Source organism: Setaria italica, chromosome VII (genome assembly GCF_000263155.2).
Source record: "Setaria italica strain Yugu1 chromosome VII, Setaria_italica_v2.0, whole genome shotgun sequence".
In the NCBI taxonomy this organism is placed as follows: domain Eukaryota; kingdom Viridiplantae; phylum Streptophyta; class Magnoliopsida; order Poales; family Poaceae; genus Setaria; species Setaria italica.
Genome location: NC_028456.1, coordinates 20,275,583 through 20,300,745, shown reverse-complemented (window position 1 = coordinate 20,300,745; position 25,163 = coordinate 20,275,583). Strand labels below are relative to the sequence as shown.

The 25,163-nt window shown below is 46.5% G+C and overlaps 2 protein-coding genes, 3 long non-coding RNA genes and 1 pseudogene across 6 annotated transcripts; 1 reads left to right on the top strand and 5 right to left on the bottom strand.

Moving 5' to 3' along the window:
* Window positions 1–1,211: 1,211 nt before the first annotated feature.
* On the bottom strand, window positions 1,212–2,391 carry LOC101761424. Its single transcript, XR_002678629.1, has 2 exons — window positions 1,822–2,391; window positions 1,212–1,707 (listed from the first exon to the last, which is right to left on the bottom strand). It is a non-coding gene; the product is annotated as an uncharacterized LOC101761424 (long non-coding RNA).
* Window positions 2,392–6,144: 3,753 nt separating this feature from the next.
* On the top strand, window positions 6,145–11,408 carry LOC111257847. The gene is made up of 2 exons (XR_002678415.1): window positions 6,145–10,960; window positions 11,073–11,408. It is a non-coding gene; the product is annotated as an uncharacterized LOC111257847 (long non-coding RNA).
* A 136-nt stretch (window positions 11,409–11,544) lies between these two features.
* LOC101761681 lies at window positions 11,545–15,289 on the bottom strand. Of its 2 annotated transcripts, XR_002678414.1 has the most exons (4): window positions 14,892–15,289; window positions 14,631–14,753; window positions 14,235–14,288; window positions 11,545–12,970 (listed from the first exon to the last, which is right to left on the bottom strand). It is a non-coding gene; the product is annotated as an uncharacterized LOC101761681 (long non-coding RNA). The 2 variants fall into 2 exon arrangements; XR_215522.2 differs by lacking the exon at window positions 11,545–12,970 and having other exon boundaries at window positions 13,453–14,288.
* A 1,980-nt stretch (window positions 15,290–17,269) lies between these two features.
* On the bottom strand, window positions 17,270–20,151 carry LOC101761954 (U-box domain-containing protein 33). Its single transcript, XM_022828023.1, has 6 exons — window positions 19,813–20,151; window positions 19,449–19,677; window positions 18,949–19,369; window positions 18,737–18,859; window positions 18,043–18,543; window positions 17,270–17,860 (listed from the first exon to the last, which is right to left on the bottom strand). Exons 1-6 carry the CDS (start codon window positions 20,039–20,041, stop codon window positions 17,270–17,272), a joined length of 2,094 nt encoding a protein of 697 aa, XP_022683758.1. The 5' UTR covers window positions 20,042–20,151.
* A 625-nt stretch (window positions 20,152–20,776) lies between these two features.
* LOC101765625 lies at window positions 20,777–23,182 on the bottom strand (annotated as a pseudogene).
* Window positions 23,183–23,856: 674 nt separating this feature from the next.
* LOC111255667 lies at window positions 23,857–25,013 on the bottom strand. The gene has a single exon (XM_022828222.1). It carries the CDS (start codon window positions 24,906–24,908, stop codon window positions 23,964–23,966), a length of 945 nt encoding a protein of 314 aa, XP_022683957.1. The 5' UTR covers window positions 24,909–25,013; the 3' UTR covers window positions 23,857–23,963.
* Window positions 25,014–25,163: the final 150 nt, after the last annotated feature.

The following is a 25,163-nucleotide window of genomic DNA, read 5'->3' as shown; positions in this document are numbered from 1 at the left end:
AATGGAAGAAATCGACAAAATCAGAAAACGGTTCGTTTGGGCCGGAGGCAGTATGCTGACAGGTGGCAAATGCAAGGTCAATTGGACGAAATCCTGCTTACCGAAAGAAAACGGCGGACTAGGAGTGTTGAACCTCACCAATTTCGCTAGAGCCTTGAGACTGCGCTGGCTTTGGCACGAGTGGGAATCCCCGGGGAAAACATGGACTGGAATGGGTACCCCATGTGACGACTCTGACCAACATTTATTCGCGGCTTGCACAACTATCACAGTGGGCAATGGACGCAAAACAAGCTTTTGGCACTCAGCCTGGGAACGGGGAACTAGACCAAAGGACATTGCGCCCAATCTATATAAACTATCCAGGAGGAAACATAAAAAACTCGCAGAAGCCCTACACAATACTAGCTGGGTGGCGGACATTAACATCCATGCCGGACTGACAACACAACACTTGCAAGAATTCGTCACTTTATGGCGGCTACTAGCACCAGTAACGCTGCAAGAACAACAGGAAGACACAATCCGTTGGAAATTCACACAAAACGGACAGTACTCAGCGGCATCAGCATACAAGGCGCAGTTCCTAGGCTCCACTTATGCACCACACAGCAAAACAATATGGAAATGTTGGGCGCCACCCAAATGCAAATTCTTCGCGTGGTTGATACTACAGGACCGAGTCTGGACAGCTGATCGACTTGCGCGACGAGGATGGCCTCACTCACCAAATTGTCCTTTATGCCGCGGACAACAAGAGACAGCACATCACATCCTGGCCCAATGCAGATACACCAGGCGACTATGGAGCCACGTTGCCAATTGGGCTTCGCAACCCAGCATACAACCCTCGGAATGGCACCCAACCGACAATGCCCTCGATTGGTGGATCAATATGATGACAAGGACTGAAGCACCTCGGAAAGGAGTTGCCTCTATGGGTTTGCTAATAATATGGGAACTCTGGAAGGAGCGAAATCGACGAATTTTTAACCATCAAGAGATGGCAACAACCTCAATGTTGGCAAAAATCAAAGAGGAAGCAGGCACCTGGATATCAGCGGGGGCGAGAGCCTTAGCGTCCTTTTTATCAAGAGAGTAATAGCGCTACGTGATTAATTTTGTAACTTCCTTGTAACTTTCATGTACTATTCTACTATCTCAATGAAATAGGCACTGTCCCGTGCCCGTTCGTTCAAAAAAAAAACATAGCAAACAAACTCAGGGCAGCCACGGCAGGCGCCGCAGCTGCTGCTTATTATTAGCTACGCAAACAAATCATCAAACGGCGCAGCAGGCACTCATCATGAAACCAAACAAATCAAACACACCCAATCACACACACACACATGCAGCAGGAGGGCAGGCAAACACAAACCCAGCTGCGACTGGAAGCACATTGTTTCAGATCCGATTGCAAGCCACACACACCGGCCGTTCTCTGACCGCATGAGCGCAACACGCGCGCAGGCAGAACACCAGGCCGCGTTTTTTATTCCAAAGCACAGGCAGGAACTAACAACAGCCTGAGGCCCTTACCTCCCACAACAAGCTCAGCCAGAGGAAGCAGCTGAGAGCTGAAGCAGCATCCGACAAGACAAACCAAACCAGCGCATGAATGAAATCACCCAGCATCCATCGCTGGCGAACAAGCCACTGGTCTCTCATGACTCATGTCACCAGTAGGATGCCTGGCTCAGGAATCACCTGGGCAATATAATGCGAGAGGTAGAGGAGATGTAAATGGTGAGTGAGTATGCAGTCAGACAGTAGTATAGAGCTATAACAAACCAATGCTCAGACTGTCAGACATGTATGTACCTGAGGACGGTGCCTCTGAGGAGGCGGCTTCGCCTGTAGTAGCGCGAGTGCACAGGCGGCTCGAAGAGGTCGGGGTGGTGGCCGGCGGCCAGCCCGTCCCACTCCAGCGCGTCCCACAGTCTTTCTCCATCTCGACGGCCGGCCTCTTCACGCCTGGCTCGCGGCCGTTCAAGGCTGGCAGCCGGTGGAGGCTGAAGCATCCCCTGATCCTGTGTCACAACACTAGATCTCGAGTTCACGATTCACTCTATAAGATTGGAATTCTGGTTAAGATACAGGAATTGGACCTCGTCGGGTTCTCGAGCATGAGCTCGCCGTCGCCAACGCCGACAGGTTCCAAGACGAGTTTTCCTCCCCCACAAGCAATGCTTTAAGGATGCGTTTGGTTTAACCCCTTTCTGTAGGTTGGAGTGAACCCAGCTCGTGTTTGGATGAGAGGGATAGAGAGGGATGAGTTGGAGCCAGTCTTTTGTTTGGTTGGGGAGGTTGAGAGGGTTGGGATGGATGTCCTTTTAACACCGTTAGTTGTGGGGCCCACCTATTAGCTGCGGGGCCCACATGTCATCCTCTTCTTTTCTTTTTTTTCCCACGCCATCTTCTTCATCCTCCACCTCCTCTGCTCGCTCCCTCCCGGTTGCCTCCTCTGCTCCTCTACTCGCTCCGCCGCCCGCTCCCTCCCTCCGCCGGGCGCCGCCCACTCCCTCCCTCCCGGCCGCCTCCTCGTCGCCCGGCGCCGACCGCCACCTCCGCCGGGCCGCCCGCTCCACTGGGCGCCGCCCGCTCCCTCCCTCCGCCGGGCTCCGCCCGCTCCCTCCCTCCCGGCCGCCTCCTCGTCACCCGACGCCGACCGCCGCCTCCACCGGGCCGCCCGCTCCCTCCCTCCACTGGGCGCTGCCCGCTCCCTCTTCCCCGCCCCAGTGCTGGCCGCCTCCTCCACGCCCCGCACCAGCCCCCGCCTCATCCCCGCCCGCCACCGCCTTCTCCCTGCCCGGCGACGCCTCCCCGCGCGGCGCCGCTTCCTCCCCGCCCAGCGTCGCCCCATCCCCGCCCCGCGCCGGCCCCCGCTTCCTCCACGCCCAGTGCCGCCTCCTTCATGCCGCCTGCCTCCTCGACGACGAGCCCCGGGTGCGCGTTCCGGAGCCTGGCGACCGAGGGAGGCGGCAAGCGCGCCGGTGTGCGGGCAAGCGCGGAGACGGAGAAGCACGGCGTCCATCTGGGTCGGCGTGGTTCCTCCGTTTTGGAGGAATGCAGCGAACCCGGATCTCGTGGGAATATTCCCATCTGGGTTGGACCCAACCCACATCCTTTTTCAACCAAACACGGGACAATGTGGGTCGAACCCATTCCGACCCACTACAACCCAGTAATCAAACACACCCTAAGTACCCTTACAAGCAAACGCTGCTGCTGCCTGTTACATGGGCTGATTCTAAGGCCTCACCCACTCAGGTCCATGTAGACGAACGTTGGGCCTTCTGATGCATTTCCCTTTCAGATCTTCGGCCTCTTCTCCTGGTGGCCCAGCTTGCTGCTGGTTCTTGACATTCTCCCCTCCTCGAATTATGGCTTGTCCGCAAGCCGTGCCAGAAGGTAGCATGCGACGTACCTGATCTTCATCTTCCCAGGTAGCTAATTCTGCAGGCCAGTCTTTCCATTTCACCAACAGCTCAGAGACAGCCCTGTTGTTTCTGTTCTTCAGGCGTTGATCCAACACCATCTCGGGTTCCTGCATAGACGATGTATCTGGTGGAAGAGAAGAAACCAAAGGGGGCACGGTACCTCTAACCTTCTTGAGCAAGGAGACGTGAAACACCGGATGCACTATGCTAATAGGTGGCAGTTTCAGTTTATAAGCCACTGAACCAACTCTGCTCACCACTTCATAAGGACCAAAGTATCTGAAGGATAATTTATGGTTTGCTCTTGATGCCATAGAAGGTTGCACATATGGTTGTAATTTCAACCACACCTGGTCACCCACACAAATGATCTTTCAGGTCTCTTCTTATCGGCCTGTACTTTCATTCTTTGCTGTACCCTGAGTAATTGTTGTTGCAACAGTCCAGTGACAGTTTCCCTTTCCTTGAGCCAAAGTTCCAAATCAGGTATAGCACAAGACTCAACTCCAACTATCCCAAAATGCCTAGGTTCATGACCATAAAGGACTGCAAAAGGAGATTTGTTCATAGCTGTGTGAAAGTTGGTGTTGTACCGAAATTCAGTCAGAGAGAGCCACTGAGACCATTAGGTAGGATAAGAATGAATAAAGTAGCGCAAGAATGCTTCCACACTCTGGTTGATATGCTCTGTTTGTCCATCACTTTGAGGGTGATAAGCAGAACTCATTCTGAGTTCAGTTTCAGACAATTTGAACAACTCCTGCCATAGTTGACTGGTGAAACTCTATCTCGGTCTGACACCATGGCACGAGGCATCCCATGTAATTTGTAGACATTCTCCATATACTCTTTTGCTACTTTTAGAGCCGTAAAGGGATGTCTCAACTTGATAAAGTGTGCATACTTAGAGAACTTGTCCACAACCCTTCAATGAAGATGCAATTATAAGAAGAAGAGACAGGCAACCCTTCAATGAAGTCAAGAGTGACTACCTGCCAGGCATGATCTGGGACAACAAGTGGTTGTAGAAGGCCTGGATACAGTACCCTCTCTGTTTTTGCTTGTTGACAAACAGAACAATTTGCCACAAAATCTTGCACATGTTTCTTCATTTGAGGCCAATTGAATAACTTCTTGATTCTTGTATAAGTTACTAGAAAACCAGAGAGGCCTCCAATTGGACTGGCATGGAGTGCATGCATGACTTGTTGCTGTAAAGATTCACAATGACCCAGCCAAATTCTGTCCTTATATTTGATGATTCCTTGTGACAGTTTGTACTTGCCCTGTTCAGGATGAACTGCTAGTTTCCTCATTAACTGCTTGGCCTCACTGTCTTGGTCATAACTGTTCTGGAGTTCTCTTAACCAGACAGGTTGAGCAACTGAGAATGCAAAAGTTTCAGCTTCAGTATGAGGAGCTCTAGACAGCGCATCAGCTGCATTATTTGTAGATCCCTTCTTGTATTTAATCTTGTATTGCAATCCCATCAGTTTAGTCAATGTCTTTTGTTGCTAGTAGGTGTTCAACCTCTGATCATCCAGATGCACTAGGCTTCTTTGATCAGCCAAAATGATAAATTCAGAGGGTTGCAGGTATGACCTCCAATGGTCCACTGCCATAAGAATGGCCAAGCTTTCCTTCTTTTAAGTAGAGAGACCTTGATTCTTTAGTCCCAGTGCTCTGCTAATGTAGGCTATAGGGTATCCAGCCTGTTGTAACACATCTCCTATGTCTTTGTTAGATGCATCAGTCTCAACTGTAAAGGGCTGGAAAAAATCTGGGATTGCTAACACTGGAGCAGAGATTATGTTGAGGATCACCCAAAAACTAAACAACCTCGAGGACCGTTCGTAGGTAAAAACTCTCTAACCTCGCAAGATCCAGACTAGGGAAAAAAACTTAGTTAACCTCGCAACTTCTTAGAAAGTTGTTCTGGCGATAAAACCCTTATCCTTGCTTCCTCCCTATTGCCCTAGGGACTCAAAGCTAGCGACTGTTAAACTGATGACCGAACTCTAATTGAGTTGAACCTCAAGTGCTCGGAACCAGTCTGGAGCACCGAGCTTTCACCTATTTTACTATTTACTCAGGAACGGAACATGAAGGGAGACATCACGAGGTAACAAACTCTTGGAGTAGCATGACGGACCAAATGCCATGAGGTTGGGTATTTTTCTCGAGCCGAGGGTGAAGGCACGAGGCTGGAGGTTTTATGGTGCAAAGGTGAAGTCCCGAGGTCGAAAGGATGAAGGCATGAGAAGCGTGACAACATGAAGATGTGAGATGCGTGACAACATGAAGGTGAAAGCGTGACTACATGAAGGCATGAGAAATGTGACTACATGGTAGAATTTAATTTGTACATGTTACCCCAATGACCTTTATGTACAACATATCCTAGGAATGTAGTGGTTGAGAAAGGATATTTTTGGAATGTAAAGTGGCTCTTAGGTCGCTGTAAAAAGGGGAGTCCTACCCCGTTGTAAAGAGAGACTCATTATTTTTTGAGAACTTACAAGTGCTATCTCTTTCCATTCACACATCTGTTGGTGTCGAATTCCTTTAAGACCAACAGGGCGCCAACCGTGTTCTCAGCCACAAAACAACCCATGATGCCACAACCAAACAAGAAGAAGACTACACCACATGAAACCACCGAGGGTGAAAGAGAGCAAGAGAGAGGGCTTGTTTAAAAACAAGAAGTGAGAAGAAAAGGGCCAAGAGGATAGGTGTGTGCGTGAGTCTGCGCCGCCGCCACTAGCTATATATAACAAGAGTTGAGAGGACAGGAGGATCATGAATCATCTTGTAAACTGAATCCTGAACCTAAGCATTCATCTGCTCTCTGATCCCATATCCGTGCTTCCTACCTCGAATCCCAATTCTTCTATCCTCCCAACTACCTGCTGCTAACATAGTGGTATCAGAGACACCGATCTGGAGCCGCACCAAATTTCTCACGAGCACTTCACTCGATTTCGTAAGGGATTGGGTGCCATGGGTCCTCAGCTGAAGTAGATCATCGATGAGCTTAAGTGCTTGAAGTCGTCGCTGGATGATCTCAAAGAGTTAGTGTCAGATCGCATCGATGGGATGGAGAAAAGCCTTGGTGACCATTTTAAGGTCATGGAGGATGCGGCGCTGGTCTTCGATGATTGAAGCATCCATGGAGGATCTGCGGATTGAAGTGGGGGCACTTCGCAAAGCTGTGAATCGAGTGCTTCTCGATTCGTCGCCCTTACCTTCGGTAGGAATCTTCACCAAACCTGGGTCGGCTGCGGCGTCTTCTCCTGCCGGCAACCCAGCTGACGGCCCTAGAGGGCACCGCACTGAGATGGGGAACTGGGAGAATGTGTTTGGGGCGGTTTTAACCCACACATATTCCCCGGACAAGGATATGTTTACTGAACTTCCAAAGCAGTTACCTAGATCTAGTTCGCAACCGCAATTTGACACTAGGCATGTGAATTTTGATTGCTAGATTAGTCATGGTTTTGCTAGTAGTTTAGGTCCTGATAGAATTCCTAAGTTAAACTTCCCTGAATTTGATGGTGATAACCCCAGATTGTGGATCAGGCATAGTGAGGATTATTTTGAGCTGTGCCATGTAGATCCTAATGCTTGGATTAAAATTTCGTCCATGTAATTTACCAAAGCTGCTGCTTGTTGGTTGCAATCATTAGAGAAATGAGTCAGGAGTGTGCCCTAGTCTGAATTTTGCAAAATGATCATTTTGGCAAAGAATATCATGAGCTTTTGATAAGACAGCTATTTCACATTAAGCAATTGAGTAGTGTGGCAGAGTATATAGAGAGATTTTCTGAGCTGGTTGATCAATTAACAACTTATGAATCTCGCACTGACCCTCTCTATTATACCATGCATTTTATTGATGGATTGAAAAGTGAATTCAAATCTGCTGTTCTAGTTCAGCGTCCTCCCATTCTAGATACTGCTTGTGTCCTTGCCCTTTTGCAGGAAGAGGTATCTTATCATGACAAGAAGAAGGAGATGCGAAAACATGATTATTTCCACATGCCAAGACCTCCAATCAAGCAGTCCTTGCCACTTTCACCACCACCAAAGTTGGAAAAAGTTGATGACAAGCGTCTAGCGGAACAATCACGCAGCAGGTCAGTGCATGATAGGCTGTCAGCACTACGTGCTTACCGTCATGCCAAGGGCCTCTATGTCAAATGTGCACAAAAATGGAGCAGGGATCATAAATGTCCAGATTCTATTTAGTTGCATGTTATCCAGGAAATATGGGATTTATTCCAACTGCAAGATGAACAGGGTGATACTGAGGCAGGATATGTGGATGCTCCAGAACAGCTATTTCTCTCTCTCTCTCTCTCTCTCTCTCTCTCTCTCTCTCTCTGAGGCTGCTGTGTCGGGGTCTGAAGCTCCAAAGACAATGCATTTTAGAGGTCTAGTTCAAGGCAAAGAGGTGATGATTATAATTGACTCTGGGAGTTCCAATACTTTTATCAGTACAACACTGGCATCAACTTTGCAAGGGGTGTTCCCAATGCATAAACCAATGGGGGTTTAGGTTGCTGATGGGGGACGAATGAGTTGTTTATCTCACCTACCTGAGGCTGATTGGTCAATTTAGGGGTGTTCCTTTAAATCTGACATGAAGGTTTTTGCCATTAAGCCATTATGATCTGATAGTGGGCATGGACTGGTTAGAGCAATATAGCCCTACGAAGGTGCATTGGAAGCAAAAGTGGATGGCCATTCCATATTTGGGGCCTATTTCTATATTACAGGGTATGGTGCAAGAATTACATGAAGGCTCTATTGTTAAGGTTTGTACTGTCTTGATCTCTGATAAGGCAACTATCAAGTTAGAAGTTCCTTCAGAGTTGGCTCAATTGCTGGATGAATTTGGTGATGTCTTCGATGCTCCTAGTGGGCTACCTCCTTCTCGACCTTGTGATCACAGCATTCCATTGGTGGAAGGGGCCACTCCAGTGTCAGTAAGATCATATAGATACCCTCCCGCAATCAAATATGAGATTGAGAGGTAGATCATAGCAATGCTGCAAGAAGGTATTATTCAGCATAGTACTAGACCTTTTTCATCACCTGTTTTGCTGGTTAAGAAGGACAAAACTTGGAGATTTTATGTTGACTTAGGCATCTGAATGCAATCACATTAAAGTGAAAATACCCAGTGCCGCTCATTGAGTACTTCTTAGATGAATTGGGCCAGGCAAGTTGGTTCACCAGCTTAGATGTCACAGCAGGTTATCACCGGATCAAGCTTAAAGAAGGTGAAGCTTATAAGACAGCTTTCCAGACTCACTCTGGACATTATGAATTTAGAGTAATAGAGTAATGGCTTTTGGGTTGTTTGGGTGCCCCGTCTACATTTTAGAAAGCAATGAATACCACATTAGCTCCACTGCTTAGAAAGTGTGTGCTATTTTTCTTTGATGTTTTTTGATTTATAGTAACACATATGAAGAACATTTGGAACATATCAAGCTGGTCTTACAACTATTAGCTAAAGATCAGTGGAAAGTCAAATTTTCCAAGTGTACCTTTGCTCAAAGATAAATAACATATCTAGGTCACATTATCAGCCAGGATGGAGTGGCTACAGATCCTAGCAAAAGCTCAGCTATTATGGACTGGCTTGTTCCTGCCAATGTGAAAGAACTCAGAGGGTTTTTGGGTTTGGCTGGATATTACAACAAATTTGTGAAGCATTTTGGAGTTATCTCTAAACCTCTAATAGAATTGTTAAAAAAGGGAGTTGTGTACATTTGGACCTCTGACCATCATGTTGCATTTCAAGCTCGAAAGAATGCACTGATTTCAGCACCAGTATTGGCTTTGCCCAATTTTTCAATTCCATTTTGTATTGAAACTAATGCCAGTGAAGTGGGGATAGGTGAAGTCCTGATGCAAAAATGGCACCCTTTGCCTTACATCAATAAAGCCTTGAGGCCTAGATCTCAAGGCCTATCTACTTATGAGAAAGAGTACATGGACATATTGGCAACAGTGGAATAGTGGAGGCACTATTTGCAATATGGTGAGTTTCATATCTACACGGACCAAAAAAGTCTAGTTCAGCTATCTGAACAGCGTCTGCACATACTATAGCAGTAGAAGGTTTTCACCAAGCTATTGGGTCTTCAGTACAAAATCATTTATAAGAAAGGAGTGGATAATAGAGCTGCGGATGCCCTCTCAAGAAGATCTCAAGCACCAGAGGCTGAATGTGCAGTGATTTCTACTAGTACTCCACAATGGCTAGAGCAGGTGGTAGCATTTTATGGCCAAGATAGTCATGCTCAGACTGTAATGGCTAAATTGGTAGTGGAGGAAACAACAGTGTCTAATTTCACCTTCAAGGATGATCTGCTCCGTTATAAAAATAGAATATGGATTGGGAAGGATGACATACTTCAGAACAAGCTGATGAAAGCTTTTCATTGTTCCGCAGTTGGGGGTCATTCAGGAGTACCTGTCACATACAAGAGGATGAGCAAATGTTTGCTTGGCAGGGCATGAAGAAGGCTGTCCAGCAATTTGTTCAGTCGTGTTTGGTGTGCCATCAGGCTAAGCCTGACAGGTCTCGGCTTCCCTGGTTGCTACAACCGTTACCAATGCCCACAAGATCTTGGCAGGTAATCACTATGGACTTCATTGAAGGCTTACCTAAATCTAGGCATGCCAACTGTATTTTAGTTGTTGACACCTTCTCCAAGTATGCACAATTTTTGCCCTTGATTCATCCCTTCACGGCTGCTTCAGTAGCTAAACTGTTCCATAACCAAGTCTACAAGTTACATGGTATGCCAACTATGATTGTTTCTGATCGCGATAAGGTGTTCACAAGTAAATTGTGGAAGGAGCTGTTTCGCCTTGCTGATGTTACACTGAACATGGGCTCAACATATCATCCACAAGCAGACGTGCAAACTGAGCGTGTAATCAATGCCTGGATACATTCATACATTGTTTTGTGCATGCTTGTCCATTACTTGGAACCAATGGTTAGCTCTGGTGGAATTCTGGTATAACAACAGTCCTCATTCTACAACTGAAAAATCTCTATTCATGATTCTTTATGGCTATGAACCTCATCACTTTGGTATATCTGAAGATGATGCAGTCACAGTGTCAGATCTTGCTGAATGGCTTTAGGAGCATAATGTGATGACTGGTTTAGTCCATCAACATTTACTCAGGGCTAAGGAGAGAATGAAGAAGCAAGCTGATGCAAAAAGGACTGAGGGGTCTTTTTAGATTGGTGATTGGGTATTCCTGAAAGCTCAACTGTATGTACAGTCATCTTTGGCTCCCAGAGCGAACCAGAAATTAGCTTTCAAGTTCTTTGAACCATATCAAGTGGTAGCTCGTGTGGGTTCAGTCGCGTATAAGTTGCAACTTCCAGATTCCTCATTGGTTCACCTGGTATTTCATGTTTCACAACTCAAGAAACTTATGGGTACTCCAAATGAGGTGACTCCATTGCTATCTGACCACACCTTCAGGTGGAGCATTCCTAAGAATATTTTGCATTGTTGTTCGGTTTTATAGGGTGTCTAGCAAGTGACTCAGGTATTGATTAAATGGTCTAATGTTCCTGATTCTTTGGCTACCTAGGAGGATTTGGTGCCTTACAGTAGTAGTTTCCTCGTGCGGCTGTTTGGGGACAACCAGCAAGTCAAGAAGGGGGGGGGGGATGTCAGCATCGCTTTCGAGCAAGCTTATCTAGGCCTCGCAAGTCTTCACGGACCAGGAAGGATAACCACCGCTTCAGTGGCCTAGAATGGGATTAGGTGTATGCGTGAGTCTGCGCCGCCGTCGCTAGCTATATGTAAAAGGATGGGGAGATTATGAATCATCTTGTAAACTGAATCCTAAACCTAAGCATTCATCTGCTCTCCAATCCCATATCCATGCTTCCTACCTTGAATCCAAATTCTTCTATCCTCCCAACTACCTGCTGCTAACACCAGTTTGTATTGTTCTCTCCTTCACTTGTGTTGTCATTTGTGCAATGGTCTAATCCGAGGAATCTTAATCCGTAGCACTGGACGAAAGGAGGTGATAAAAAGCTAAAGGTACAATTAGAGAGAATTAGCACACCAAGATTGCCGCAATGTTTAAGAAGATCATCTGGTAAGTCTTGTGGACAATCCAACTTTTCAATCGCTACAAACAATGACGTTGCGATTTCCAATATAGCTTTCATATCCTCATGTAATTTTATATTCTTTGAGGTGATAGAAACCCAACGATATGACCTCTTCTTAAAGAAGGAAATATTGTCTTTGACTACCAAAACATGGAGCCTCCACATCATCTTCCATGAGTTCTTCAAATAACATGCCAAGCTCGGAAGCATCATGCACCCAACATATTTCCTGATGCAGTGTATCACTAATCTTCCTTATTCCGTCCTCTTTAATTATCCTATCGCACGTCCAGTAGCTTGGAGCATGAGCTACCCAATCAAATCCAGTGGCCCTGTGGAAACTATATAGCAAGAATAACTCATACAGGTAACACTCTGTTATTATTGCTAGGTCAATGCCCTGCATCCATGGGTGGTGAGTGACAATGTTAATAGCCTCTTCATGTAGCAGATCAAGGAATTCTGAACTTGTTAATTCCCAGGCAGCCCGTATGTCATAAAGAAGAAGATGGGTGTATCGTAGCTTGCTTTTTATCGCATATTTTTCGGCATCTATAGTCAAAGACCGTCTTTTGAATGTCCATAAGATCATGTGGAGTAAAACCAAAACTGTTGATATCAACCTCGTCATCACTTCCATTGGGAAAAATCATAAAAAATCTCTATTCCACTGGGTTCGGGCAATCACTTGCGTAACACGTGGTATCACATCCCTAGAGCCATGGTCCACACTATTGAAGTCATCCTCCTCATCCTGCTTATCAAACCTGGCCATTGTTTCAGGATCAAGCTTGAGCTCCTCCGTGATTTTCCTTTGCATCTCTCTTCTACTTCACCACACTGAGCAATCTACATAAACTATTTTATCAAAGCATAATTCTGGAGGAGTTTTGTTAGCTTTGATTGACCGAAGTTCTTGTGCTATGGATATGAGGAATGGGGCCGTCCCATAGCCATTCCAACCATGAAAATAGATGACCTTTCTGTCTCCGTCCCTCCGGATATGATCAAATATCTTCTCTGGCTATGTGAACACCTCCTGCACCGATATAATGCAGTGGAGCAACAAGGAAGCAAAGTGAGGCCACATTAATTCGATTCAGTTTGGCTGTGTGCGGTCGCAGAGGTTGGAGACTATTCTATTTTCCAAAAAAATTAATCTGATTCAGCTTCAGTTAACAAGTAGGTATTTGAACAAGAATGCGTGCTCTGGTAAGATGTATGAATCAATGAATATTATTGGTGCATGTATAAATCAGTAGTAGACTGACCGAGCAATAAAACCTGCTATCACCAATTCAGGGAAGAGCAACAGCGTTCAAAGCAAGCTTGTATGCTGACGATGCAGAAATTTTTCTGAATCCTGTCAGACAGGAGGTGGAGGTGATCAGCACAATTTTTTAAGGTTTTGGAAAGGCATTAGGGCTGCATATTAATTTGAATAAGAGTGCAATGTATCCAATCAAATGTGAACAGATAGATATTCAACAAGTGATGGAAAGTTTCCCATGTCAGATCAAGAGTTTCCCATGCACCTATTTGAGTCTGCCACTCAGCACAAGAAAGCTAACAAGAGTTCAAATTCGGCCATTAATTGACAAGGTAGCAGGAAAGCTGTAGACACGGAAAGGAAAACTCCTGGACAAAGCAGGAAGATTGACACTTGTGAGAATAGTCATGTCCTCAATTCCCATATATTTCATAACAGTTTTCAAACTCAAGAAATGGGCCTTGAAGAAGCTGGACAGAATAAGAAGAAGTTTCCTTTGGAAAGGATCAAAACAAGTAAATGGTGGGCACTGCTTAGTCAAATGGCAAAAAACAGCTATACCAAAACAAATTGGAGGATTGAGGATCCTTGAACTTGGAGCCTTTAGTAGAGCTCTTCGGCTGCGATGGTTGTGGTACGAGTGGACTAGACCAGACAGACCTTGGGCAGGCTTAGACATTCCATGTGATGAGATTGACAGGCAATTCTTCAAAGCAAGCATGATAGTCACGGTGGGGAATGGCCAAACTGCAAAGTTCTGGCAATGCTCATGGGCAGAAGGGAAAGCTCCTAGAGACATAGCTCCAAGACTATATAAGTTAGCCTGGAGAAAGAATAAAACTCTGAAGGAGGATGCCACTAATCACAATTGGACTCGAGGCCTTTGGAGGATGCAAACAATGGAAGAGATGGCAGAATTTGTAGTTCTGTGGGACTTGGTTTAGGAAATAAATTTCAATGATCAAGAGGACCAGATTGCGTGAAGATGGACCAGCAATGGCCAATATACTACAAAGTCTGCATATGAAGCACAATTTAGAGGGACATATAGCACATTTGATGCATCTTCCATCTGGAAAGCTCCCATCGAGACAAAGCACAAGTTTTTCGCGTGGTTGCTCATACAAAGTAAAATTTTGACTGCTGACAAACTCGTGGCTAGGAACTGGCAGTGCAATGTGATCTGTGCACTCTGTGACCAGGAGCTTGAGATGGCAATACATCTATGCTTACATTGCAGTTATTCCAAACAAGTTTGGCATTTGGTCAGCGTCTGGACAGATGGCCAAGTGAGCACTCCTACTGATGAACACCAGGACTTGCAGGTCTGGTGGTCTACTGTCTTGCAGGCACTCACCAAGCAACAGCGACGATCCAAGGCGGCGATCATCATCATCACGGCGTGGAACATCTGTAACGAACGGAATAGAAGAGTTTTTCAACAACTGACGCTACGACCAGAGTAAGTGTTACAGAGGGTTCAGGAAGAACTGGCCATGGGCCGCCGAGCGCGTGCAAGCCTGGGCAATGTATCTTAATTTCGCTTTAGATGATGAACACTCGAGTTATATTTGTTATCTGTAATATTGAACCACTTGTAAACTCAATTCCCTCCTCTCTTAAATGAATTAGCAGTGCTCCTGCTATCTTTCAAAAAAAAAAGTAGTAGAGTGCACTGGTGTCTGAAAACTTGTTTGAATTTAAAATATCAATGCTTATAGTCACATGAATTACAATTCATGTAGTACCATACCTCTATTTCTGCTTTCATGATGGAAGTCCTCTTGTCGTAGAAGACCAACAAACAAGAAAGGCGCGCACGAACGCCAGTCTAACCCATGAATCCGCTGGTTCGATCAACACCTCCTGCCAGCTCCTGCGCCCCAAGAAACCATTGAACTGTGAGTACCAAGCAAGCTTGTACACCTAAGCGTTATTGTAAACAAGCAGCGGTACACTACCAGTAGTATTTCGAAGAGAGCAAATGCACATATATATGGAGAAGCACACACACCTGTTTCCCGTAGAGAAGAATCGCCTCCCTCCGCCAGGACCAAGGAGGAAAGGAAAGGCGTGCGCAGCAATCTAACCCATCATTCCATTGATCAACCGGGAGTCCGCAGGAAATACGATCTAGTAGGATTGGAGAGGCGTAGGACGGTAGGAGCTTCCTTGCTCTCTCTGCAAAAATCCCTTGGCTGGCTTGGTGCTTTGCTTCTCACAGCCATCATTCTCTCTTTATTTTATCAAAAAAGAGCACGAGATTTGTGGCGCTTTGTTTTGTGTTTGTTTTCCTAAAGATGTTCCGCCGTGGCTCGGTAATCTGTGTTAAAGACGATTGATTAGTGAGCCGGTAGAGACTGGCAGGCTGGCAGTCCTTTCTCTTTTGTTTAAACAATTTGGTAATCACCATCATTCTGCAGCCAAAAATACCGGGATTTTGGGCCATCGACGCTTTGGTTTGGAGACCAGATTCCAAAAGCACACAGCACCCGCTAGGCCAACTAACTAGCTCGGTTACCATCAGTACAGGAAGCAGAATCCAAGAAACAAAACCAGTGTACCAACGCACACCGGCATGAATGGAAAACCAGCATCCGTCGCCGGCGAACAAGCCACTGATCTCGCGTACCAGCTGCAGGTGCGCGGCTCAGGATTCACAGGCATAGAGTCACATGATCATATACTATCCGCTGTACCAAGATAAAAGAAAAGAAAAAAGTCTAATTTACTACCTCAAGTATAGACTTCTGAGTTCCGTCATATTAGTGCCTTTATAAAATGAGTTTTCCCCCTTCATTTATGTGTTTGGATATAAGTTTGGTTTGTTTCTTCATATCCTTTAAATAAATTGTTTCGCAAACACTGCGTGTCGTACGTGCACGTTACTAGTAAACTCTAAAAAAAAATAGTTTACATAATCCCTCATTTTCCTAAACCAGTTCAAACGACACCTTTAACACATATTTAAACCGGATTTGATGATTTGGCAGAATTAGAAAACTAGTTTTGCTGACTAGGATCGACACGTCAGCTGACCTGGGTGGCCGAAACATCAACGCCGACTCTCTGGTGGGTTCCCCATCCAGGCAGATTTTTCCGTCAGAGCCAAATATTAGGGGAAATTAATCGAACACATACCAAGCAGGGGGTGAAGGACGTGCATTGCCTCATCCTTAAGCTGACGGTGGCACTACCCCAGCAAATCAGCGGTTCCTTGTCTGCGCTCCCCCGCAAGGCAAGTCCGTGCGCCGCGCGGAGGCGCGGGAGCCCGTACGCCGGGCAGCAGGTGGCGGCGGGGCAAGGCCAGGAGCCGCGCGGGATCACAGACTATTGTGAGGCCGACGCTGGGAACGATCCCATGCCTTTGAGCCAATGCCATATGGACCCAAATGTGATGGGATCCGTATGTCGGTGACTCGATGGTAGAGGCTCAAAGCTAGAGGAAACCGCTTCCAGGCGCTGAGTAGCAAGCGGCGGCAGGGCAGGGCTGACACGTGGATCCAAGTCAGTGTTCCTAATTCTGCCAAATCATCAAATCCGGTTTAAGTATGTGTTAAAGCTGTGGTTTGAACTGGTTTAGCAAAATGAAGGGTTAAGTAAATCTTTTGTTTCTTTAAAGGATTATTTGGACCTACCTGGTAGTAAATTGGACTTTTTCCTAAATTACCGAATTCTGAGATTAGTAACTGCAGTACGAGGGCATGCTAGCAGTGCATAAATGGACAAAAGTATGTGATCAATGTGATCCTGCAGCTGCAATACCGATCAAACAAACTACCGATACATTCCGTCAAGTACTAAAGCTCTTGGTCAAAATCGTACAGAAAAACCTTAAAGCAACTACTCAAATTATTTATATATACAGTACTACGTGTTACTAGATTCTATGCATACGTTATTCCTTTTTACAAGTGAATCTTTACAGACCAGAAAAGCAAAACAAACGCCACGCTAGAGCTTCATCAGGGAGTGGGAGTGACGAAGCCAATCCTGGATAGCAAAGCGAAGGGCGTGGTTGGGCGTGAGATTTCGATGCTCTAGTTTCTGGCCGGTCACCGGCGACGTCCCCCTCCCAGTCTCCATCCACTTACGAATCGCCCGCCCTTCGTACGTTAAGCCATCAGCGCACACCTGAGGATCATGCATTATCTCCTGCAGGGGAAAAAAAAAAGAAAGATACTAAGTTCCTCATTACTCATCACATCCAGTTCCATACCCTTTGCCTAAGTTAACAATTGTGCAAGATAGGAGGAGCTTCGAGACCCTCCAGCACCTTATGACAATGTTGTTTCTCCTCCTCACTACCTGTCCACGTTAATGACAATTCCCTGAGCTCCTTTTTATTTCCAAGATTGGCCTGTTTTGCATCTGCTGCTTTTGTCACATTTTCTATGCTAGCCTTCCAGCCACCTCCGTAGGCCACCGCCCGGCCGTTGGATCGAGAATGGATGATAGCTTGCCACAAGAGATAGCACGCCTTACTTCACCAGCAAGCCCTTCAAGCTCCTGTTTTCCGGTCAGTAGCTGGAGTATCACCATTCCAAAGTTGTATATATCAGACTTCTGCGTCATTACTTTGCTTCTCTTGTACTCTGGATCTGTGTCGGGAAAGGACCCTTTCAGCTCGGAACCCTCCACAAATGATGGGTAATCCGTCGTGTTATCCGTGAATACCCGAGAAATACCAAAATCGGCTATCTTGCAGTGGAATTCGCTATCTAGAAGGATGTTCTCAAGCTTCAAGTTGCCATGGATGATCATCTGAGGTTTACATGAATGCAAGAACAGCAGAGCACCCGATATCTCAGCAACAACACGTGCACGGATTTTCCATGTCAACCAATGGCTGTTGCATCTGCTGAAGAGGCGGTCGTGAAGGCTCTCATTTGGCAGATATTCATAGACCAGACACAGCGCTTCTGGGCATGCCCCAACCAATGTCAGTATATGAGGGTGCCTCACCCTGCCAAGGATACAAACCTGAGACAGAAAACGGAAATAAGTATCTTCAGCTAAATGATGATATCCTCCTAGGTACACACGGCACTGATAAAGGAGCCCATAATTTCAATAGCAATTTCTAAATCTATCTGCATTTCCATCAGACCCAAAGATATGCAGCAAATAAGCAGAAAATTTGGAAGCGGGGAAACATGGAATACCTCTTGCTGAAACTGCTTCACGCTCTCAATGCTGTGTGGGTGCAGCTTATAAATCATCACAGTTCTGTTCATAATTCCTCCTTTGTATACACACCCATGACCTTGTGACTGTATCTTGAAGCTCTCTGAGAATTCACATGTTGCAGACTGCATATCTAACAATGTAAATTCTCTGAAGCTGTACAAATCATCTCCAAAAGCATTTGACATGCAATTTGGCAATTCTTCAAGCTTTGGCACTTTCAGTTTGTTCTGCTTGAGATTTTCTATGGAAGATTGGATCAGCTCAAGCTCTGCTGAAAACTCATCCGTCTGAAGCTTTATCTTTGCTGCATGGTCATCTAGGATGGCTAATCTTCTCATAGAAGATTCTAACCCTGCTACAGCTCTCTCTTTGTTTTTCATAAGATCTTCATGCTGCTTTCTTGTGGCTACCAATAAAGCTTCAAGTTCCCCCCTCATTTTTATTTCATGTTTTTTAGCAGAATCAGACTCTTTTGCCTGCACAGAGACCAGAAGCTGGTTATGCAAATGAACACATGTTTAGAACCTCACATTATTTGACATTGGATGCTGACTGCTGAGTATCTGGATTTCAGCTGGTTTTCGAGTTATCTTGTACAGTTACAGGAATAGGGTAGCAAAGTAAATACATGATATTTTTAAATGATGCGGAATATATTACATTGCATACCCTGGCAAAAGCACTTGCTACTTTTGACTCTGCTTCTTTGCGCTTCAGCAGTTCAACAAAAGCTTCCTTTCTTGATTCATCAGCTTCCATCATTACATGTTTGAGATTTCTGTCCAATACTTCCTGGAATAAAAAACCTATCCATATTATGTTTTACACAAGTCTCAAGCATGAAATTATGGATGCATATATAGATGAAGCAGAGGGACCACCTTAGAATAGAAGGGTAATGTGTCCATATGTACAGAAGAATCAGAGAAGAAGGTTGAGTTGAGTGCCGGTTCTGCATCTTGCCATTTTGCCATGTTCATACTGTAGAAATGGTTGGCTTCACGTGCCCCAAGAGCGTCATAATCTGAAACAGTGCCTTGATTAAGATCAACTGTCATTAGTGCCTCGCCCGTGACATGTCCTTCATCAAGTCTTGTTTCGGTGTTGTTAGAATATGAGCTGAACCTAATCCTTTTTGTTGTCATGGCATCATCTTGGTAGTGAACCGGAGCATTGTTGTCGATGGCTGCACTCGCTTCTCTGGTCCAGATTTGCCTTCCTCTCCACACGAACCAGATTTGGCAAAATGCAGGAGCATTGCTAGCCATTAAAGATTCTTTGCCATATTTCAACTTGAAGCAACTGCACACCAGAATACGGTTCAGACAAATAGCAGAGCGTAATATATGCTACTAGCTTTCAAGAGATAACAGAAGCATACTTGTCAGGTGTAGAGCCCATTATAAGCTTGGTGATCCTGTAATGGTTGACCAAGTTGAGGATGCCGTCGTGGATTTGGTCGTTCTCCGTGCGAAGAAGCGTTGCCTGCACCTGGGCCCTGCGGCAGAAGGCGAGGTAGGAGAGGAGGACCTTGTCCATCTCTTCCTTCTCCGACTTGCGATGGGAGAGCACCAGCTCCTCCGTGGCTTGCGCCGCCGGAATCTTTCCTACTGAATTTCCCAGTTCATTAGTTTGGAGCCATTTCATTCGATTTGGGTGTTCAACGAACGAATGAGTGGATGAGTGACTGAGCACTTGAACGAAACGCAACAGAGGTATGTGACAGAGCCGTGTACGGTACTCACAGAGTGTCGGGATGAGCGGCGACGGCTGGTGGACGTGGAGGAGGACGATGCGGGGGTTCCCGAAGCGGCGCAGGGCCCAGCGCAGCAGCCCGAGCGTCTTCTCCGGCGACCTCCCCACGGCCACGTGGACCCACGCCTCGCCGTGGCGCTGCTCCCGGCGGCCGCCGCAGCGGAGGCTTGGGCAGGGGCTGGGCAGCGGCGGCGACGGCGACGGGCTCAGGACCTCCATCACCCCGGCGGCGGGGTGATGCGCTCCTCCCTCTCTCTAGCAACTGTTCTCGGGAACAAGCAAAGTCAGCGTCGTTCTCGTTCTGAACGCATGTACTTAGTACTTTAGCAGGTGATTAGGCTGCCATTTCTTCACTCCAACGGATATTATACAGTAGATACAGTACTTATATTAATACTGTAGCCGGCCAAGGGGAAAGTACCAATCGAATCTTCCAGTAATATTCTCTTGCCACTTGCCAGCCAACATTAAAAAAAAATAGTCAGCTCATTAACACTTTGACATTTATAAAAATCATCGAGTGTGATAAAATGACAGCGTGTTCATATATTTCTCAAGAGAAATGTCAGAGATGGAGGTTGTGGTGGTAGGCTGGTAGCTACATCCGCAGCACAAATAAAGGCCAGCTGAAGCAATCTCTAATGCACGGGCATTGTCCTTGAGAAGCTTTGCTACAAACAGCAAGTTTGGGTTCCTGGATTGTTGCGGCATCTGTTGTTCGAGTAACCATTTCAGTTAATTGTTGTGTATGCTTCAGTCTTCAGATTAAGCTCACAAGTGATCCTACCGTGCTCTGGAGTCTGGAGAACTCTGTTCCTCCATTCATATTTTCATCCACTTCCGACCGTTCACACAAACATGCATTCGTGTTGGAGTCAGTATGTGGTAAGAGTTATTTTTTTCTCCATGGAGGCAAAAGAGAGGAACCAGACCCAACAAATGTTCTAGGTCATACTAATAATTACGTGGGTTGAGAAGCAACATCTGCCGAGCAGTAGCAGGCAGCTGCGAAGCAGTCCTCCGAACATGCTGGTTCACAGACCTGAAATCACAAACTGTATCCTTACCTAAGAAAAATCAAGGATTCGTCACTACGATGATGGCACGGCACCTGGGTTGCTGAGTCACAAGCTAAATCATATCGTTGGTAGCTACGCTAAAACATGTGCACTGCTTAATACAGAACCTTATCGATCTCTTTTCCCAAGTGGAAACGGACGCATGGATACAGACATCACCACACTGATGATCGCACGAATAAATCACACACAGCACAGACTTCATACATCATAACTTGTTATGGTTCACAATCACAAATCAGAGCAGCCGGCACCAGGCACACAACCAGCCGTCGTTCATCACACACAGCATATATAGCAAACAAACTTTGGGCTGCCACGATCGGCAAACTTCAAAGCAAGCTCCTCACCGAACACTTAAGAAAGCACGTACAGATGGAAAATAAAACTCTTTTAAAGCTTATATTTCTCCAAAAAACATGCCCCAGGGTGCCTCCCCTAGGGAGGCCAACCGACTTTTTCATACTGAATTTATCCCCACTCTACCACTACATTTCTAAAATATGTTGTACATTTTGGTAAAGAAAGAGTTCCGATTTGTACACTTCAACTAGATCACGCGGTTCATGCCATCCTTCCTACGTCTTCAACGTGACTTACCTCACAAACACCTTCGCCGGAAGAAATCATGGCGGTCCTTACGTTCACCTTCGCGATGCCATTAACCTCTCCCGTTGTCCATTCCCGTAGATGTTGGGGACCTTTGCGTGGAAACCGATAGCACAATCCGCCTGCAAACACAAAGGAGAACATCCGGCACCCTCGCAGCATGATGCGGAGGTCATGATGTGATGCGAAGGTGATGGCGCGGTGCAAAAGTTAAGTTTCTCCTATTCCTAAGCGCGAGGGTGAAATCTTTGATCCGGATCCCCAACAACACACACGGCGCAGCAGGCGCTCATCAAGCCACACAAATCAAACCCACACGCAGCTGGTGGGTAGGCACACACATCGGCCGGGTCTGTCCGCCTGAGCGCAACGCGCGCGCAGGAAGAAAGTTAAACCAGGCCGCATTTTTATTCCGAAGCACACAACACACACCAACCGCTAGGCCAACACGGCCATCAGCACGGGCAGGAAGGAGCCAACCCGAGGCCTGTACCTCTCAGAACAAGCTCAAGCAAAGGCAGCAGCTGGAGCAGTGCTGTCCAACAAACCAAATCGACGTAAGTGGCACACGGCATGAACGAAACCCAGCAGCAGCAGATGCCCGGCTCAGGATTCACCTGGGCGATGCGAGTGGCAGAGCAGTCAATGGTGAGTGAGTGTGGAGTCAGTAGCAGAGAAAACAAGGGGTGGATGGATTATTTAACATATCAACATGCAGGGCAGAACGGGTATGCGTATATGTGTGTACCTGAGGACGGTGCCCCTGAGGAGGCGCTTCCGCCTGTAGTAGCGCGAGTGCATAGGCGGCTCGAAGAGGTCCGGGTTGGTGGCCGGCGACCAGCCCGTCCCACACGTCCTTCTCCATCTCGACGGTCGGCCGCTTCACGCCTGGCTCGCGGCCCTTCAAGGACGGCAGACGGCGCGGGCCGAAGCATCCCCTGATCCTGATGTTCTCGAGCGCGGGAGCATGCATCTTGACCTCGGACATGATCTGCTGCAGCTTTGGCAGGTCGTGCAAGTGGATGGTGGTCAGCTTCGGGAACGGTACACCACATTTCGACCAGCAAGAAGACGTGCATGAGTCGCCACAGTGGATGATGTGGAGGCTCTCCAGGCTAGGGAAGAAAGCGTCCCACACAGGAAGCACGAACTGAAGCCTGGGGCAGGAGTGCAGGTGCATATGCTTAAGACTTTCAAAGCATTTAGATTAACGGTAACTTTTGTTCCAGATGCTGCAGGCTATCTGGAGATCCGATGCCCATATAGTCTCCAATGCAGGTGTATCACCGCCAGAAGGGAAGACTGTGTTGATTGTAGAGCATCTTTCCGTGCGGCACCACCTCAGGCGCCTCCAGTACGCACTACGCAGGCATGCTAACGATGGTCGAGGCATCGTGCACATGCAGGGATCTAGTGAACTCCGCCATTAGATGATGTAAATAATTAGAATGTGACAGTTCACTCTCCAAGCTATGGCTCCCATCACTAATCTCAATATGACAATCCAACTGCTGAGTCGGAGGCTGCAGGAAGACCAGCATCGGGGCATCACCAATCTTGGAAAATACATCACCATACCGGCTCACAGCATCATCGTGCTGCCGCTTGCTGGGTTCAATCATCTTCTTGACGGTCCTTTCATTTGTATAATGACGCACTAGAGGAAACAAGGACCTAGCGAGCCTCACGTCTGCAAGAATAGCACGCAACTGCAGAAGGAAATGCTTATGTTGGGCAAGAGACGGGCGAGTAAACCCATGTGCCCTCTCCTCTCCGGTCGTGTATCTATGCATACCAACTCCAGCTTTAGCAGTTCCATTGAATCATATGAGCCCCATATTATTGCGCGGAGGTTCTTACAACCCAGCAGAAAGAGCCGCTTGAGCACCGGGACATTTACCACCATAGTGGTAAAGTCAAGTACCTTGATTGCACATCCTGAGAGGTCCAGCTCCACAAACAAATTCTCCAATTGCGTGCAGCCTTGCAGAGATATCTTGGAGGTTTTGACATCCCTTTTATCTGCATCAATCGGCGGCTTCTGCTCAGAAGATTCCAGAGGTACCTTAAAAGATGGCATCCAGTGGGTTACCCGTCCATACCCATCAAAGCTAAACAACCTTAGGGAAGAGGGAAGCCCCTCGGGCACAACGACATTCTCTAGCCCGTCACAACCATCAAGGAAAAGCATCTGGAGGTTTTTTGCTATTGATAAGCTTGCCGGTAGGTTTTCCATGTCTCTATTACCAGACAAATCAAGTATTTCCATATTCATTTTGTCCATAAATGAGTTGTGGTGATCCATTGTTGTCACCTCTGCTTTTTTAGTAGGTTTGAATATCCGAAGCTTTTGAAGGTGATGTAACCTACCCTGTAATTTGCTTATCAGTTGCCAGGACATGAATCCCTCGATGTTCAGCTCCCTGAGGTTAGCCATGACATCCATCTTTTCTTCAGATATCTCCCCATTCTGTGTATCGTAAGTCAAGCACCCATAGGCTTTGTAGACACACCCAGTTTGTATAGTTTTCACCTTCACTTGTGTTGTCATGTGTACAGTGATCTAATCCGAGGAATCTCAATCCACGACACTGGAGGAAAGGAGGTGATATAAAATTGAAGGCACAATAATATAAAACTAGCACGCTAAGGTTACTGCAATGTGTAAGAAGCCCATTTGGTAAGCCTTGCGGGTTATCAGACTTTTCAAGTGCTACGAACACAGACGATGCCCTTTCCAATATGGCTTTTGTATCCTCTTGTATTGGCAGATTTTTTGAGGTGACACAAATCCAACGAAACGGTCTCTTTTCAAAGAAGGAAACATCGTCATTGATTACCAAAAATGGAGCCTTCAGATCTTCCATGAGTTTTTCAAACATGCTGCTGCCAAGAAAAGAATCACCCAACTCCCAACGTATTTCCTGATGCAATGTGTCACTAATCTTCCTTGTTCCATCCCCTTTAATGATCCCATCGCACATCCAGTAGTTTGGAGCATGAGACACCCAATCCAATTCAGTGGCACTGTGAAAACTATATTGTAAGAATAACTCGTACAAGCAGCACTCTATTACCATTGTTTGGTCGATGCTCTGCATCCATGATTGGCGAGCAGCTATGTCAGCGGCTTCTTCATGCAGAAGTGACCGGAACTGTGAATGTGTTAGTTCGCTGACCGTGTCCCTGGAGTCATGATACAGATCTTTGAAGTCGTCCTCCTCATCCTGCTTGTCAAACATGGCCATTATTTCAGGGTCAAGCTTGAGCTCCTCGGCGATTTTCCTTTGCATCACCCTTCTACTTTCCCACGCTGAGCAATCAATGTAAGTTATTGTGTCAAAGCATAATTCTGGAGGAGTTTTCTTAGCTTTGGTTGACCGGAGTTCTTGTGCCATGGATCTGAGGACCGGTACCGCCCCAAAGCCACTCCAACCATCAAAATAGATGACCTTTTTTGTCTCTGTTGTTCCGAATATAATAAAATGATCTCCTCTCTTGCGCTGTCAACGTCTCTTGCCGTGATCGGCTGCAGTGGAGTAAGCAGGAAGCAAAGTGAGGTCACATTAATTCGTTGCAGCTTCAATTAACAAGCAGTTAATCCAATACGAATGCATGCTCTAATAGGGTGTATGAATCAGTGGACGTTGGCG